The sequence below is a fragment of the Mytilus edulis genome, chromosome 13, assembly GCF_963676685.1.
Source record: "Mytilus edulis chromosome 13, xbMytEdul2.2, whole genome shotgun sequence".
Taxonomy (NCBI): Eukaryota; Metazoa; Mollusca; class Bivalvia; order Mytilida; family Mytilidae; genus Mytilus; species Mytilus edulis.
In genome coordinates, this window is record NC_092356.1 from 17,097,949 (window position 1) to 17,118,025 (window position 20,077).

Genomic DNA, 20,077 nt, shown 5'->3' on the forward strand with positions numbered 1-20,077 from the left:
ATCTTTTATATTCTTTTGAAAGAAATCACTTGCTTTTGAAGGTGTTTTTGATGAATATAGTTGAGCCGTATCTAATCCCTCACATGTTGCATCTCTTTGCTGATATTAAATAAATATGTGAAGTGCATTATTTGAAGTTTGAAAAATGTAACATATGTAATAAGGTCATACTTAAGGTTTCTGATCTAACGCCGATATATAAGTCAGTGATTAATTACAAAAGTAAATGCATTTGATAAATACATCAATAACACGAGTTAAGGAAAGAGGATTTTTAGTGTTCATTTCATTAAAATCTTGAATGAGAGGGAGGATGCAATTTGTACCACTAATGTATTTGTAATGAACTGAAATCTAAAAAAGCAGATTAAATTTATGAAATTAAAAACATCGTAGCACAAGATCCAGGAAATGAGTTTTCATATTTATATATTCATAAAATTAGAAAGAAAATGTTTTACTTATTTAACATGTAACTATAACAAAATTTGCGTCCTCTCGCTCACGAAACAAAATAGAAAAGAATCTAGATAAATTTTCTCTACTTGACCAATATCTGTGTACCTTGCCTTGGACTAAATATTAGACTTGGACTCAACTGGCCTCCCTGATGAAGTAGTACCCATTTAGAATAGTATTTATAATTTACTGTCGTGTCTACAATGTTACTAGTCCCCATTAAAGCATAATCATTTCCCGCCTAAATGAAATAATTTTATGATTTGTTTTCACTAAACCTGTTAAGTAGCGTTAAGTATGTGCACAGCTTTTATTCTTTTTTCGCAGGTTTATTCTTCCTTCAACTAGTCATGTTACATTTACAATGTGCTAGTGGCCTTCTTTTGGTGCTCGTTCAATGACAACAAAGCTGTTGGGACGAAATAAGAAGAGTTTGATATGAATTATACAGCATATCAAACTAAACCAGATGTGCAGTGGTTATCGTTTGTTTAGTTTGTTCATAAGTGATTTTCGTTTCACGTTTTTTTTTGTATAGATTAGACCGTTGGTTTTCCTGCTTGTGAATGAATGTTTCTACACTAGTCACTTTTATAATACTTAATAGCTTGCACGGCTCGAGTTGAAAGCCGTACTTTGACCTATAATGATTTACTTTTACAAGTAGTGACTTGGATGGAGAGTTGTCTCATTGGCAATAATACCACATCTTCTCATATCTATATAATGATGATGATTTAATGAAAGTTTTGAAGATACATGTATAATGTAAGAGTTAGACGAAATTACGACAAAATTAAGAATTCGAGACATGACAGTTAGCTGCAAGATTTAGTAGATCATGTTTTGATTCTTTGCAATAACAATGATGACACCAATTCGTGATGTTGGAACAAAACATCTACAGTAGATGAAAACTATAAAAAGGATGGTACAGCTGCATGTTTTGTAGAAACATATGGGGTCGTTGTGTTTACAACAACGATATCGAGAGCATTTCAAATTTATTATCGGGAACATATAATTTCACGTTTTAATCATAAAAACTTCATCTTTTTTATTGTGAAAGTCTTAAAAACAAATACGACTTGATGTTAAAACTATAAAATCGACTTTATTTCTGTCTGCAAAATGTAATGTCTTAATCTCTTGAAAACCTCTAGGGCAACATTGGTTTATGACAACAGAAAACTAAGAACAGGTTAATATGTGAAATTTAATAAATGAAAACAAAAAACCAAAATAAAATATGTAGTAAAGTGGTCACTTAAATTCACTATAACTGATGGCAGTTACGCAAAATTTAAAAAGTATAAATATCCGTGTTAAAACTTACAAATCGATTAAAAATGGTATTCAAAGATAATTAAAAAAACATAAAAACAATATTTATCTTAATAACCGCCATTTTCTATATGTACTCAGTAACTTTTTAATTTTTCTGCTTTTGTATATAAATCTTTTGAATATAAATGTTGTAGAATTGACTAGTAATTTATTTAGTTAAAAAATACATATGCAAATAAAAGAAATTTACAGACTCCAATTACCTTTAGTTATTAATTTCTTTCACATCCTTCTTAACAATGTTACTTGCGAAGTGAACTCTGAATTAATCCCCCCAACACTACCCCTCGGCTTCCGTCAATGTTACTCTTATTCTACCTGGTCTTTACAAGTAATATTATTACAACCGTTTCATATAGACATATTTACGAACATGTGATTACTGTATCAAAGCGAAGGCATATAGAAAGATCAGGGTTTTCTAATTATAACAGAATATCTTTGACATAGATGAAATAGTCACAATTGTGTCTCTATATTTATTAAAAAGCACCGGATTTAGTTCTAGTCTAGTTAAAAAATACCATATTTTACTGCGAGCTTTTCTTTCGGAAATGATACTAAAGGGGAGCATTATGTCTTTTTTCAGGGGATTTTTCGCAGCTCAATCTTTGGTTTTTATATAATTTTGTCATTGGTTGTGTAAATTCAGTTCCTGTTCTTTTGCCACGATAGTAGTAACAACGGTATAATTTAGTTTTTTGTTTTCTCATTATAAAAATAAGAAGATAGGGTATTATTGCCAATGCTAAAACTCCACCAGAAACCAAAAGACAGAAGTTAACAACTATAGGACATCCTCCTTACGGCTTTCAACAATGAGCAAAACCCATAACGCATGTGAAATAAACTGTTATAAAAATCCCATACATGACAAATGTAAAACAATTTAAAGGAAAAAAAATACGTGCAACTCCTTAAGTTATGACATCGAGTACAGAGAGCTACCTTAAAAGTAATGAATGAATTATTATAGAGATTCTGAGGGCGATATTAAAGTATACATTGACTTTACTATTATAGCATTGCATATTATGTTTGAAGTGATAATTGGAAGCAGCATCTCTACTCCACATTAATCAATTAATTTGTTTGGAACTAATTAGAAATCTCAAGTGCGAACCAAAGAATATGTTTCCTAACTCGAAGCTGTATAAATGATACTTCTTTCAATTAAATTAGAATGGCTTTGGCAAATGGGGAACCAGTTAGAAAATTGAATTTGTATGTATTGACTGTTATAAGTTTTCAGTCATAATATTTAATGTTATTATTAATATAAGAGAAGGTTAGGAGTGTTATGGAAATGATTGTATAAGGAAAACCATAAGGGAATGTAGGTTACCAATAAACGGTGTACTCAGTTGCCTTAACCATCCTTAATCGAATCTGATGGGTTTTTTTTAATGTTCTTATTGCCAAATATATACATACATATATATATATGTATAAGTGCCTATAAATAGCAGCACATGACATACAAATCTATGGGAGTGTGGATTAATCAGTACAGAGATTAATTCAATTACACAAATAAAATTATAGATTGCCTAACAATGTAATTTTAACACACTATTTAGTATGTAAATATAAGAATGTTTAAAATATTTACAAAATGATGAAAATAAACGCAATATTTCGCTAGACCAACTAGCTTTATCAAGCGTGCATCTATCCAGGTGAAATCGGATGTAGATGATAAGAAACTTTTGCAGCTCAACGTCTGTGTTGCACTGAACTGCCTTCAAAATAAGAAAATTTTGCAGCTCAATGTATATGACCTCTTGCATTTAGCTGCTTTGAAAATAAGAAAATTTTGCAGCTCAATGTACATGTTGCACTTGGATTTAGCTACCTTAAAAATACATAATTGGTAGTTGAAGTTAGCAACGTCCATTGGCCAATATTACGGGATAAAAAGGACGATGCTTTGTTTTAAATTATTCTTTATCTTTCCTGTATCTTTTTTCGTCTTTTTCGTTAAGACCATCAGGTTCTAAAGTGTGGAGTTGGTGGATCCAAAAGTTTTCTCTTCTCCTTCTCGCCGTGGTGTCCCATTCGGTGTTGACTTCTATAATTTGGAAAGTGACATTATCAAAAGGATGTTTCGTTGAACGAAGATGTCTTGTGAGAGGACAGTTTTTGTTGGTTTTGTACGATGAACGATGGTTATTGAGCCGAATATTAAATTTGTCCATTGTTTCTCCCACATACTGAATGCCACAAGTGTCACATGTTAATATATAAATTGAGTTATCCGTTTTACAGTTGGAATTAGAGTAGATGGTATAATTTTGTTTAGTAACGGAGCTGATGAAAGAACTGCTTGTATTGGCAGCTTTACAACACAAACAATTCCTTCGACCACATTGTTTGTAGCAACCGGGCGATGGATTAGGCTGCTTGGTTAATACAGATGTCACTAATTTGTCACGGATGTTTTTAGGTCTTCTGAAGGCCATGACTGGTGGTGAAGAAAATACTTTTTTTAGATTTAAATCATTTTCTATAATTTTCCAATGCTTCTGAACAATGGATGACACATTTTTAAAATCAGGATGGTAAGTGAGTACAAGGGGTGTTCTGTTAACTGCTTTATTCTTATCTTTGTACTCAAGAAGTTCTTGGCGACTAGTTTTGTTTGCTCTTTCGAAAGCGCTATCAATAATGTTGTTATTGTATCCTCGAACAACTAGATGTTTACGAAGTTGTCCAAGTCTAGCATTTTTCGTATTTTCAGTAGAGCATATTCTCTTGATTCGCAATGCCTGGCTGAATGGGATACCACGGGAGCAGTGTTTAGGATGGCAACTTTTAGGAGAAAGGAATTGATGTTTGTCCGTTTGTTTGGTATGAAGGTCCGTTATAATGGTTCCGTTCTTGATGTAACTCGTAGTATCGAGGAAGTTTATTTTCTCCATAGATGATTCATATGTAAATTTTATTGAATGGTGGAAAGAGTTGCAGTGTTCTAGAAATTCATTAAGATGTTCTTGTGAATCTGTCCATTTGAAATCAATATCGTCAATGAATCGGAACCATGATAAGGGCTGATATGGAGCACTAGCCAAGAGGCGTTTTTCAAGTTGGCCCATAAATATGTTGGCATATGACGGGGCCATTTTTGTGCCCATACTAGTACCGTCTATCTGGAGATAGTGTTTTTCATTGAAAGAGAAGTTGTTATTCTCCAGTACTAGTTTCAGAAGTGTAACAAGGCACTCAGTAGGAGGATTTTTTTCACTACGAGTGTTCCATGCCTCTTCACAGGCTGCTATTCCTTCGTCTTGTGGAATGTTGGTATATAAAGAAGACACGTCCATGGATGCAAGTATAGTATTGATTGGTAAAGGATTGAGGCTTTCCATTTTCTTGAGATAATCAGTTGTATCTTGAATGAATGATGGTAGTTCTTTCACATGAGGTCTTAGATGATGGTCTACAAATTCTGATATCTTTTCAGTTGGATGACTATTCGCTGACACAATTGGTCGACCTGGATTGCCCGTTTTATGTATTTTAGGCAACATATAGAATCGTCCGGCCTTTGCTTCGTTCTCAAGAGGTCGGAGATAATCAAAGGTGTCATTGTCTATATGCTTATTGTCGAACATCTCTTGAAGGATGGTGTTGATCCTTCGAATAGTATTAAGCGTTGGATCTGTGGTTAATTGTTTATAAAAAATGGAGTTAGAAAGTTGTCGATTCCCCTCTGCTATATAATCTGTTTTATCCATGACAACCACAGCGCCCCCTTTGTCGGCAGGTTTTATTACAATATCCTCTTGATCTTTTAACGCTTTCAAAGCTATACTTTCTGACTTGGATAAATTATAATTTCTTGTATTTGTTATACAGGACTTTATATCAGACCTCACGTAGTTAATAAATGACTCCAAGTTATCATTTTTGCTCTTTGGTGGTTTCCATGAACTTTTTTTCCTAAATTTTGGGATGGGCGTGACTTCTTCATTGGTGTCAGTATCTGAATCTGTTAATCCGGCTTCTTCAAGGTTTTTCTTGCCCCTATTGTAGAAAAAATCTTTCAAGCGTAAACGTCTAGCGAATTGGTCTAGGTCTTCGTCTAGCTGAAAGTTATTTACAGTTGATGGGATAGGACAGAAGTTTAAACCTTTACTTAAAAGAGATTCCTCAGCACGTGTAAGTTCTTTAGATGACAAATTTACAACAATGCTTTCAGTTTTTTGTTTCCGTCTTTTAAATTTTCTTTTTCTAGGGATCTTATGGTTTGTTATATTAATATCATTCATATGCTGATTTAAATGGACAGTATGAATTTTATCTCTTTGAAATTTATTCCTTTGTTTTTCTTTATGTTTTGATAGTTCAATTTGTTCAATTGTCCTTTTTATCCCGTAATATTGGCCAATGGACGTTGCTAACTTCAACTACCAATTATGTATTTTTAAGGTAGCTAAATCCAAGTGCAACATGTACATTGAGCTGCAAAATTTTCTTATTTTCAAAGCAGCTAAATGCAAGAGGTCATATACATTGAGCTGCAAAATTTTCTTATTTTGAAGGCAGTTCAGTGCAACACAGACGTTGAGCTGCAAAAGTTTCTTATCATCTACATCCGATTTCACCTGGATAGATGCACGCTTGATAAAGCTAGTTGGTCTAGCGAAATATTGCGTTTATTTTCATCATTTTGTAAATATTTTAAACATTCTTATATTTACATACTAAATAGTGTGTTAAAATTACATTGTTAGGCAATCTATATATATGTATAGATATAAGAAGATGTGGTATGAGTACTAACGAGACAACTCTCCATCCAAGTCACAATTTGTAAAAGTAAACCATTTTTAACTCTTTTTTTATATTGTTAATCGTTTTATTAGAATTTCTTCTGTTATACAAGATCCATAAGAAGCCCAGGAAACCAGACATACATTGTAGGAAGCCATGTTTTATCTATAAATTTGTAGGAACACAAATATAATAGATATAAGAAGATGTGGTATGAGTGCCAATGAGACAACTTCCATCCACATCACAATTTGTACAGGTAAACCTTTATAGGTCTAAGAACTCGGAGCCTTGGCTCACACCAAACACCAAGCTATAAAGGGCCCAAAAAAGGACTGACTAGTTTAAAACCAATTTAAACGGTAAAAACAAACGGTCTAATCTATATAAAAAACGAGAAATGAAAAACACTTATAAACCACATCAACAAACGGCAACTACTTTTAAAACTTAGCTGGTTCATTATCCTGTATGCCATCCGCAGATTAAGGGGTTCTCTCAGTTCTTTTAGCAGGAACGTAGACAACGAAGTACTGTTAATATGTTAAAGTGCTTTTGCATTTATATTTAAGTATTTACCACAAGTTTAAAAGATGGCTAGTCTAGTTCAAGTATGAATTTATTTTATTTTCCTTACAAATATAGTTAGTAAATAGCATATCGTGGGTGAACAACTAAAAAAAAAACACCGTTAACTGTTCTGCGCAATAGAATGTAACATTATCAATAACATAAACGATATGTTTTTATTACATCAGGTGTACATATTGACAATTATTATCTCCTTAGTGAGACTCGAGACTTAAAATATTTAAAAGTACAAAAGATCATACAAAAGAGCTGACATAAAACAGACAAACGTAGAGCCAAACCATCACAAAGAATCAGAGCTATACAAGAGGGGATACATTCCTTAATTTAAAATTGTTTCTAAATGCTCAATTGAATGGCTAACATTGATCAAATACAGTCTGAATATACTTGAGGATTAATATGAAAACACCCATTGGATAACACTATAGTTTTGTTCAATATGCTTTTGTTTTGTTAGTTTTAAAAGCTCTGGAGAGCTTATGTTTACAATTGTCTAATATATGTCGAATTAAAATAAAGCTTTATGTCTTATGTTATGTCTTTAACACTTTAACAAATCCAATAATTAAATATACAGCTGGAATAAATTCTGTCTGCGTTTCTCTTTTTGTATAGATTAAAATAATTCTACGTCAGACTTTCATTTGTTAAAGCCTCGGTCACACCTTGCCGGATAGCACGAACGGACGCCTAACGGATGAAAATAAAAGTTGTCCGTTGACAAAATTGTTATCCGTTGGGAGTCCGTTGATGTACTGATCGAATAAAACCATTCATGTCCAGTGAAGGATGTTCATTCAATAATGTCGACATCGCGATATCTACAATGTTAACACGATATAGTGTCAACATTGTTTACATTGTTTGAACCCTTATATAATGTAAACATCGTTGACATCGCGATGTATACAATGTTAAAACGATGTTGTGTTAACATTGTTTACATTGTTTGAACCCTTATATATCGTTTACATCGTTGACATCGTTAACATTGCGATGTATACAATGTAAACATGATGTCGTGTCAACAACGTTGACATTGTTTGAACTCTTATATATTGTTTACATCGTTGACATCGTTAACATCGCGATGTTTACAATGTTAACACGATGTCGTGTCAACATCGTTTACATTGTTTGATCCCTTATATATTGTTTACATCGTTGACATCGTTAACATTGCGATGTATACAATGTAAACACGATGTCGTGTCAACATTGTTGACATTGTTTGAACTTTTATATATTGTTTACATCGTTGACATCGTTAACATCGTTGACATCGTTAACATCGTGATGTTTACAAGGTTAAAACGATGTCGTGTGAACATCGTTGACATTGTTTAAACTCTTATATATTGTTTACATCGTTGACATCGTTAACATCGCGATGTACACAATATTAAACCGATATCTAGTCAACTTTGTTAACATTGTTTGAACTCTTATATATTGTTTACATCGTTGACATCGTTAACATAGCGATGTATACATATAAGAAGATGCGGTATAAGTTCAAATGAGACAACTTTTTATTTAAGTTACATCTTTTATAAGTATACCCCTATAGGTTTTTATCGAGTAGCAAGCTATGAAAGGCACAAAAAAAAACACTAGTGTAAAACTATTTGAACAGGAAAAATAAAGGTCTAATGTAAAAAAAACCTGAAACCAGAAACACGTATGAACAATTCAACAAACGACAACTACTGAACGACAGATTCCTGACTAAGGACAGGTGCAAACAAATGCAGTTAGTTTAACGTTTATATACGTACCATAGACTCAATATAAAATATAAACACGATTTTGACACAATATTGTTAGCATTGTTATGTGAACAATTTAAACAGAAAGGTATTTATAAAAAATGAAGTGGTATGATTGCAAATAAGTAAAATTTCCAGTAAATACATACTAACTGGCACATCTATAGATAACCGTATGGCCTTTAACATTGAGCAAAGTTTATATGGCATAGTTAACAATAAAAGACGCCAACATGAAAAATGGAAAACAATTTTAACTATATAACTAACTGCTTAACCATGTTAACTTATTTAAAAAAAAAGAACGAAAAAAAATGTATATACAACAACAACAAGATGTTGACACTATATTGTTAACATTACGATGTATACGATGTGAACGATGTAAACAGAAAAGTGTAGACACTATATATACAATATAAACACGATGTTGACGTAATATTGTCAACATCGCGATGTATACGATGTGAACGATGTAAACAGAAAGGTATAGACTTTATATATATAAATACAATATAAACACGATGTTGACACGATATTGTCAACATCGCGATGTATACGATGTGAACGATGTAAACAGGAAGGTATAGACTCTATATATAAACGATGTTGACACAACATTGTCAACATCGCGATGTATACGATGTGAACGATGTAAACAGAAAGGTATAGACTTTATATATATATATATACAATATAAACACGATGTTGATACAATATTGTCAACATCGCGATGTATACGATGTGAACGATGTAAACAGAAAGGTATAGACTCTATATATACAATATAGATACGATGTTAACACAATATTGTCAACATCGCGATGCATACGATGTGAACGATGTAAACAGAAAGGTATAGACTCTATATATACAATATAAATACAATGTTGACACAATATTGTCAACATCGCGATGTATACGATGTGAACGATGTAAACAAAAAGGTATAGACTTTATATATATATAAATACAATATAAACACGATGTTGACACGATATTGTCAACATCGCGAAGTATACGATGTGAACGATGTAAACAGAAAGGTATAGACTCTATATATACACGATGTTGACACGTTATTGTCAACATCGCGATGCATACGATGTGAACGATGTAAACAGAAAGCTATAGACTCTATATATATACAATATAAACACGATGTCGACACGATATTGTCAACATCCCGATGTATACGATGTGAACGATGTAAACAGAAAAGTATAGAACATATTGATAGGATACAATGTAAACACAATAACGACACTATAAAGTTGACATTGTGATGTTGACAATATCGACAAAACATCGTGCACTGGACATAGTTCAATAAAACGGGCGTGTAATGGATGCATAACGGACACACACCGGATATGCAACGTACGAGAAACGGACACATACCGGACAAAACGGATGTCGAACGTACATCCAACGGACGAGTACCGCATAAAACGGACACCTAACGGATGCGTACCGGATAAAACGGATGAACAAGATATACGGAAAAAGCAAAGGCGACAATAATAATACATGTAAATCGCATATATATTCAAAATGTTTCTGTGTTACTGGTTTTGGTTTATTCTTCAAAATTCCGCCAAAGGGCAGTGTCTGGCCTGAATAAGAACTGCTTGATTGTGAAGACGTGCTCTAAGATCGATTATGAATAATAAGAATTCATGAACCTTAAGAAATCTGACATAACAATAATTGGCATTTCTGACAGGAAATTTTCAATTTGCATTTTTCCTTTTCAGATCCGTTCATCATCCGTTTTATCCGTTATACGTCCGGTAGAAGTCCGTTTCTCATCCGTTTAACATCCGTTTTATCCGTTCAACGTCCGGTAGAAGTCCGTTGGTGAATTTATCTTCCAGACCTCCAACGGATGTATAACGGACACGTAACGGATACAAAACGGAAACGAAACGGACGAGTACCGTACAAAACGGACCCCTAACGGACGTTCAACGGACATTTTATCCGTTGGACGTCCGTTCAAAGTTTTGAACATGCTCAAAATTTTCCACCGGACAGAACGGACGCCGACGGATAAAACGTACGCTTAACGGACATACACCGGATATGGACGGACGTCTAACGGATAAGAACGGAAGTCTTACGGACATGAACGGATTGAAAAAAAGTTATCCGTTAGGCGTCCGTTCGAGCTATCCGGTAAGGTGTGACCGAGGCTTAAGTTGTAGTTTAAATCGACCAAGCGTAACAAATAAAGTATTTATCAGCATCAGTATACAATGACCAATAATACAAAATAAAAATGAATACTATTAAATATTCATATGTTTATAATATACAGAATTGACATATTTACGTGTATTGATATTCTAATAAGTGGTTCCTACATAGTGTGTTTGAATAAATACACCCTATTTCTTCATACTTCAATATCTTTACATCCGAATAGCCAAGTGATCTATGTATTTAAATTAATTATATTTGTATATCTCAAGTCCCGTACGAGTTAAAAGTTCCCCAAACTTATGTTTAAGTTTGACTTGGAGTTAGGGGACAATTATAACAGTCATATCATAAACATACGAAACTGAGGACATACGCCATTTTTCTTTGATTGGCCTTTCTATTTGAATTAAAGGTCGGCAACCCAAAGACTGTATTTTGGACATACAGCTATCGGTTTTTTTTTTAAAAAAGATACCTGCATGTTGCTATGCTAGTATGCTTAAAATGTGCAAATTGTTAAAACAATTCTAAAATTATACAGAGACAGATTTAATTTATCAAAAAAGATTCCTCGTGTCATAACTTCAACATACGCTTATCATCATCATCTTCTGTCGTGTTTTCTTCATCCCCTTTGTGTCCTTTTCATAATAGTTTAGTTATATCCATGGTGTTTGTTTACACTCTTTATATTGTATGTGTTACAGGGCCGTAACTACCTATGAGGCAGGGGAGGCAACTGCCTCCCCTGAATTTTCTACACCAAAATTTTTTTAAGTAATAAAATACAATATTGACAATATGTACACAAAGAAATTGAATTTATATTATAAACAACACGAGTTTACAGTTTTAACAGTGTTATCATGATACGTGGTATGTCTGTCATTTTTCGGATTTTTGATTGAAAGTGAACCGTTTCAGTTACTTTTTTTTCGTGTGGCCGTCCGTCTGTTATTCAGTATTGAGGGGTCAGTATTCGTACGAGAACACATATGAAATTTGGCTTTCGATAATTTTGAATAAAAACTAACCTATTCACATTTCTATGAGGGCTCAAATAAGCAGAGAAAGTTCCTTTTGTATTGTGAATCTTTTAAGATATCGGAAATTCGTTACCGGCTGAATCAGCTGTTGGATCGTTTTTATAAGTCTCCCGATCGTACGAGAACATAATTTATGGTCAATGCCTTAGTAGGTAAACACTCCCATTCGTTGTAACAGGGACTTTCTATACTAAGTATATTCTAGACTAGTATAGAAAGTCCCTGATTGTAGTTATATACATGTCTGTTCAGCTTATAACAATGTTGAAATTCAACATCCTCGATAAAAAAAATTATCTTGCGTTCTATTATCTCGCTAAAAATATGTTTTTTGAACTTACTAGTTTCTAAAAAAAATATCTTTAAATACAAATAATAATTGTTTGCATGAAAATTGCTCCAAGGATCCAGCAAAACTGATCTTTCTTAAAGTAAGGAAATCAAAGGAAAACGGGTAATTTTTAACCATATCATTTGAGAAAAAAATCCACGGTCACATTGTATTCAATGTTAACAATTATGGGTCAAAGTACGGCCTTCACGACGGAGTTTTGGCTCACCCCGAACAGCAACATCAACTTGTTTTTGCATAAGTTTGAGTTGCTTCCAGGTTCAAGCAATGCTGATGTTTCTTAAAGTAAGGAAATCGAAGGGAAATGGATCATGTTTAGCCAATGACTGAGGGGGGAAAATCGGCCTCAATCGGTGGCCCCAAAACCCCTGCCCCCCCCCCCCCCCCCCCTGAATTCGAACCCTAGTTACGGCCCTGTGTTACATGTTCACATATAATATGTATTGTTAAATATATTGTATTTGTCTAGATGACTTTTTAAATTACTTTTATCTGGTCGTTTTTGCTTTGAGCGAATAAAATAAAGTATGTTAAAACTAACATCTACAATGATTAGGGATTTTTAATTATCTAAAGTATCAAAGATAATATACGTACAAAACTATAATTTTCCTTTTTTTGAAAAAATGCATAAATCTGCAATAAAAGTAGGCTTCATAACAGATACTTTAAAAGTGCAAGATAATCCCCTGAAATAAATACATAAATAGTTAATGTGTCTGATCTTTTGAAATTATCACTATTTGATTAATAATAAGAGTGAAATAGTCTAGCCACTTATGTAAATGTCGTTTTATGTAAATGTCACTGTGACGTCATGTACATGTCACTTTCATTATTAAATGTATTTTTCAAATGATTCCTTGCGTAAAGTTAATATTTATGCCATTAACATTCTGCCGTATGAAGACAATTTATTATGGATACCTTTTTTTCAATTTATGTTATAAAAGTAGATCACCAAATAGGTCAAAGTTTGGCAGTTACAACCCTGACGATGAACGTACTTGAGATGATCAGCCTTCCACGTGTCTGACATGAGAGGCGGTTTTCTCATTTTCAAAAAGTTGCACTTTAGACATATAATTTCCCCGTTGTACAATGTAACTATCCAAACAGTCATTGCTCCTTGCTGCCATAGCGTTGAATATTTGTCACGACATTTGATGATCTTTTTAGCATCTCCCACAATCTCCGGAAAAGAGTCCATTTCCTTTCCGTTCTAGACTTTGTAACACATCTCAAATAGTAAGTGGTGTATTGCGAAGCATGTACGTAACGGATACAAACTCTTCGCTGGTGCTTGATTTTCTCACTATTTTAAAAAGGACGCATGTACTGAGAAAGTGTAGATTTTTCCAAAGTTAAGAGATTTAAGCAGTACGTTTAGCAATCTATTAGAGTTGATGCTGTGAGGTAACTAATAAAAAATTATATGAAACATGCAATGGTAATGGAACTAATTAAACACCACTATATATATAGAAATTTCAATCACAGTAACACATATCGCATGTTATGTAATTACGACATATATCGCATTTTTATTTGTAATTGATCACATGAGGGTATGGATGTGGGGTGCTTCAATTACTGTATTCTCTAAGGTTTTTGTTCATCATTATTTATCTTTAAAATAATTATGCTTATTCTGTAACGACAATTACCTTTTAACTATATTCTCAACATTATGCTCTATATCTGTATATTATTTGCACAATTCTTTAATTCTTGAAGTTATTTTTTTATCATTTAGCATCCACCTATGCTGTATTTTTTTTTCTTTTTTTTTATATCTTTTTTATATCTTTTTTGCCGATTTTTCTGGTTTTTTTTAATTATGTTTTGCCATTCCTGATTTACAGTTCGACTTATATGAGGTTCGGGGTGAGGAGTTCTTCATTTATTATTTCTTTAACTGTTTAGACCATTTCCTCTATTCTTTATTAATTTTGAACCTTATTTTCTATATTTAATACTTTTGTCCTTTATTTCGCACTTTTTACTCATAATTTTCTATATTGTGCACCTAAACCAGACCACGTGTTATCCTGATTAATTATTGTCTGCATCTTGACACCTCATGAAACCTTAGAAATCTTTTATAAGCAGAGACGAGACATTAATGAACTACTGTAAAAGTGTTTTGAGAGCAACAATTCGTTCAGAAAATTGTTTGAAGAAAAATCTGTACAAAGAAAATTCTACACTTTTCTTTGTGCGATCCAAGAAAGCTTTTCTAAATTTTGCATTCTTACAATGCAGAATGTGTTATAGAAATATTGTCATGATTGGAAAGTGTTTGTAACAGTACATTTCTTTTAACGGTGAATTTGACTGCAATCTTTGGTTTATTCAAAATACGTTACATGATAATTCAGCATAACACATATGAAAAATCAAATTGTTGGAATTGATTCAACTTTTCTAATGAGTTTCATTTTGTTGTAAATTTCGAAACTAAGAGCAATATCAAAAATCATAGTTAATAAAATAACATGTAAATTTCTACGTGTTTAACGGGTTATATATATAATAAAATGTTTGGTAAATATTCATATTTTCTTTGGTTACATCTTCTGACATCAGACTCGGACTTCTCTTGAACTGAATTTTAATGTGCGTATTGTTATGCATTTACATTTCTACATTGTCTAGAGGTATAGGGGGAGGGTTGAGATCTCACAAACATGTTTAACCCCGCCGCATTTTTGCGCCTGTCCCAAGTCAGGAGCCTCTGGCCTTTGTTAGTCTTGTATTATTTTAATTTTAGTTTCTTGTGTACAATTTGTAAATTAGTATGGCGTTCATTATCACTGAACTAGTATATATTTGTTTAAGGGCCAGCTGAAGGACGCCTCCCGGTGCGGGAATTTCTCGCTACATTGAAGACCTGTTGGTGACCTTCTGCTGTTGTTTTTTTTCTATGGTCGGATTGTTGTCTTTTTGGCACATTCCCCATTTCCATTCTCAATTTTAATGATAGCCAGAGGACTGCTACAATGATAAGTTTTTAAACCACAATTTTTAAAAGGGATCTTGATTGGGTTTACGCAATAGACAATTAAAAAAGGACAGAATATAGAAAAAAGGAAAGAAAAAAGAAAGAATTAAATACTAGGCGAAAGCAATAAAGAAAAGAGAATAATGGGAAAAAAGTGAAAAGGAAAGAGGAAAATTAAAAAATAAAATGATAGATAAAGGCAAAACTAAATGAGAATAGAGAATAATGTGGTGCTAAAATATAAAGATCTTTAGTATAAAGAATAGAACACAATGGACAAAATAAATAAAGAATGGAGAAAACGACATACAGGAATAAGAACCCCCATTTGACCCTCAGTTAACTTGAATTAAAAAGAAATAATTGTAACAAGAAAGACATTTTTATAGTTTTACATTATGCAATTTTGTAAAGCAAATTGAACCAAAAAAATCTTCCGACACAAAAATTAGTACTCATTAACTGACTTATTGCAGTTAAGCGTCGTTTCATGCAGGTTCTTGTAACGTTAGATATAAATTGCAGTCTATTTATGAGGCTCAGAATACCGTTTAATAGAGATTGTTGATACTACTTGGGTTTGGATAAATCAAAAAGAAATTAAACTGTTGTACAAAGGCCATTAAGCATTGCAGGAGATCAGTAAGATCCTTAATGGCGCATGAAAACATATAATTTCATTATCATTTACTTTGTTAATTTCAAAAAAAGTAATTGATTTCTTGGCATCGTAAATAGAAACAGATTTTCGAATATAAAAGGGTGGACACAGATCAGTGTGGATGGTAATGGGTTTATTTGTGAACAAACTTCGATGGATAAGTCAAATGACACAAGTGTTATGAAAGTGTTTTGACTAAATTCCTGGTTGTAAACTTAAACAATTAAAAAAATGTAACTATACGTGCAGTATAATCCATCGTCTAATTAGCAAAAACTGTTTAGAAGTTTAATGTTTATTAGGATGATGATTGTGTAATTTTTCGTTGCAACTTAGATGTTGTTATGCAAAAAAATGGGGAGAAATTGTCAGAGCAAAAAATAAAACTACAAAAATATAATGAGTTTAAGAAAGACAGTGAAAAGAAAAATAATAAGAGCAAAACACGAAATGACAAATTCCAGTCTACTAAACACGGTATAAAAACGAAACATTTACGATTAAAATGTCAAATTAGTTTAAATGGGAAGTTATAAAAATAAATCTTTCATCGAATAAAGGAGTCGGTCCAGTAACACCCCTTTTTGGCCCCAAAATATAGCAGTTTTACAAAATTGTTAAAATGTAAACTTTTAGTTATTTATTGGACAGTAGAATGCTTCTGCTACATAAATATGGGTTGTTTTTGACAATACAATGCACATATATCGGGTATAAGCACCATTAAGTCCTGTTAAATTACTGAAATCTTCACAATTATAGCATTTTAGTTAAATTTTAGACGCTTTTCGTGTAAAACGAAAGTGGCCGCATTAGTGTTTATCCTTAATATTGAAATGTAAGTAGTATTTTATGATAATACATAACATATATAAAGGTTAAGGATGAACACGGATGCGGCCAATTTCATTTTTGACAAAAAACATCTGAAAAGTGACATTTTTGGCATATTTGGTAGATTTTTCATATTTGAGCTTGAATCGGATAGTTTTTAATGACTAAATCAGTTAAAATCTTTCACATTAACTAATTGATTCAAATGAAATAGACACTTAAGTGTTTAAAAAGTGGTCAAAATCTTTCGTCAAATGAACCTGAAATTTGAGGCCATAATCGGTCCTAACCGGACCTACTCCTTTGTAAATTTGAGTTTTTTTTCTGTTTTCAAATGTAACAAGTGTATATTTTGGGTGCATCGCATAGTAAATGTCTGTTAGAAACTACATGTTTTCCGTTATATAATGGTAAGTTAGTTTTATTTCTTATTTTCGGTAACAAATTTGAAGAAAATACGATAATCGTATTATAGAAAAATAAAGATAAGCAGTTTTACATTCTGATCACATAAACTGCTTTGCTAAAAACGAAATAACAGTTGCTATTAATGTCTGCCTACAAACAAAGACTTTAACAAGAAATTAAACCCCGTGACAACATTAGTTTGAAATGAGACATTGGTTGTCATTACACTGGTTTTGTGTTTTCCCGTCAAAGTAACAAAACAGCCGCTTACAAGAGGACTGCTGAACTTTTATGGTAATGTAAAGTTCCACAAGAATTCTAGAAAAACGATTTAAAGTATTTTAATTTCCTATTCATTTACGCAAACATGCTGATGCAATGTAGCAATATTCTATTAAACGGCAATTTATATGCTATAATTTGGTTTTAATATCACACAAAGCTGCTTGCAAAGTATTTTGGATGCAACTTATCTAATTATAATGCATTTACATATTAAAGATAGGCGCAGCTAAAGCTTATTTAACATCAAACAACGTATAAAACCAATCCAGTGTAATCCAATTACTAGCCTCAGATCAAAGTATAGGGAAATATTCATCACTGATATTTCTATACGTCGACTAATTGAGTTAATATAGATTTCACGCATAGAGGATCATTTATTCCTAACAATACAAAAACAAGAAGAAGACATGGTTTGCTAAATGTCTCTCAAGAAAGCGGCAAAGGATACAGTTGTTTGTTGTTTCAAAAAGAACGCGATAGAGGACAAGGTTGCTAACTGTCATCGCCGACACGCGATCGAAGACACTTACTAATTGTTCCCTAATGAATGCAACTGAGTGTACAACTCAATTTGTTTATTGTATTTCCGCAAGCATAATGATATATATTGCCCAACAACTTCCTCATTTTGTAGCTTGTTTGATAGGAATCAGTAGAGGATCAAATCTTGACAAGTTAGCCTTGAGGTTGAATTGATTGGTGTTATTATTGTCCTATTAAATTTAAAAAACAAGTTTGCTTTTTTAGACTAGTCTTAGTTTTGTTTTGTCCATTCGAACTTTCTGCTTCAAATAATGTATCCTTATCAGTTTCATTGAAAATTTGCACCCTTTATTCAGATCTAAAATTTTAACACAACCGATCAAGTGATTATGTTACAGGGTTAAACATATTTTCAGCGCTCAATACTTTCCTAACCTTGGACATTTGTAAAAAGAATAACATAAGAACAAACTGTAACAAATCAGTGGAAATACATTTTTTGAAGAAAAAAAAAATGTTACGAAGTAACGCAAAGAAAATATTAAATAAAAAACAAAAAAGATCGTCACAAAGCATCGCAGTTTATAAAAGCTAGTATAAAAGCTAATACAAGCAATAAATTATATATTTTCTATCTTACACAAGTATCAATAAGTGCACATACAACCGATTTAGTGTAAAACCGTTATAAACAGTCGAAGAAAAGCACAACTTTGAAAATTTAAGATATAAACTCATTCAGTAAACAGTTTCTCAAGGATTTAAGATCATAAATACTCAATGAAAACATGTTATTTTATTAGTTAAAAAATGCACGAAAGTTGATGTATAAGTATAAAATAAAGTTGATGTATAAGTATAAAATATCTAGTGTAAGTCACATCCGTGTACACCACATGCTTGAAGAATGTCTTTAAAAACAACGAATTCATTTTTCCTTGTACTCGGTATTATTTCATCTTGTTTTTATAAAATAAATTTATTATTTAATACAAAAAATTGTCAAGATGTAATGAATAACTTTAACATATTAATTTCCGATCAGTAAATCAAAAAGCTATTTTCTGGCATATGAGTCTGATTTTAGCTGCGTGTTTTAAAACATACTTTAAAAAAAACATAAATGTGATAATGATAAAATGATTGTATGGTTTCCTTTCATTCAGTTACTGGTACATATATAATCTGTTTTTGAAAATCTTCTTGTTTGTACCAGATTTTTGTTCTAGAATTCTATACAGATTCGAGGTTTTCTAATTTTAAGAGTACTGTAATCTCCTGTTTGTACCGACTCCTATATAATTTATCCCTTTTGACCTGCCAGATTTTTCTTAAAAAACACTTTGCTTGATATTTTTTGTTTATGTTCATATTTTTAAAATAAGATCGCTGATTTCCCTTCCATGTGTCATCCACTGTATTCATGCTATAATCAACGGTACTTAATCAACCTGTAACTGAAGCATATGCCAAGTAAACACCAATATTGTATTTAAACTAAAGTACATTATCATAAATTAATGTTTTCACGGTGAAGTGTCAATCTTAAACATGATTTATTGTCACTTTCTTCTTGAAATCCATGTATAAATCTTGCTGTAATTTGAAACCTTTTATATTGCAAATAGTAAATTTTGCATATAAATTAAATGAACGCTGTTGGCCTTTCGTTTTCAAAAATAAAACATTGTTTTTATTCAATTTAAAATGCTAATGTCGCTATATAAAGCATTTCAAACTAGCACAGCTTGAGATCCATTTCAAATTTGACTTTTCAAGCCTGTCGTTAGGTTGCACGCCTTTTATCAATATATCTTCTAAATAGACGTTTTTGATACTTCTGCGTAGTAA

At 32.2% G+C, this 20,077-nt stretch overlaps 1 protein-coding gene across 1 annotated transcript; it reads right to left on the reverse strand.

Moving 5' to 3' along the window:
• Positions 1-541: 541 nt before the first annotated feature.
• Positions 542-6,077, reverse strand: LOC139500132 (uncharacterized). The gene is made up of 2 exons (XM_071288870.1): positions 4,875-6,077; positions 542-700 (listed from the first exon to the last, which is right to left on the reverse strand). Exons 1-2 carry the CDS (start codon positions 6,075-6,077, stop codon positions 542-544), a joined length of 1,362 nt encoding a protein of 453 aa, XP_071144971.1.
• Positions 6,078-20,077: the final 14,000 nt, after the last annotated feature.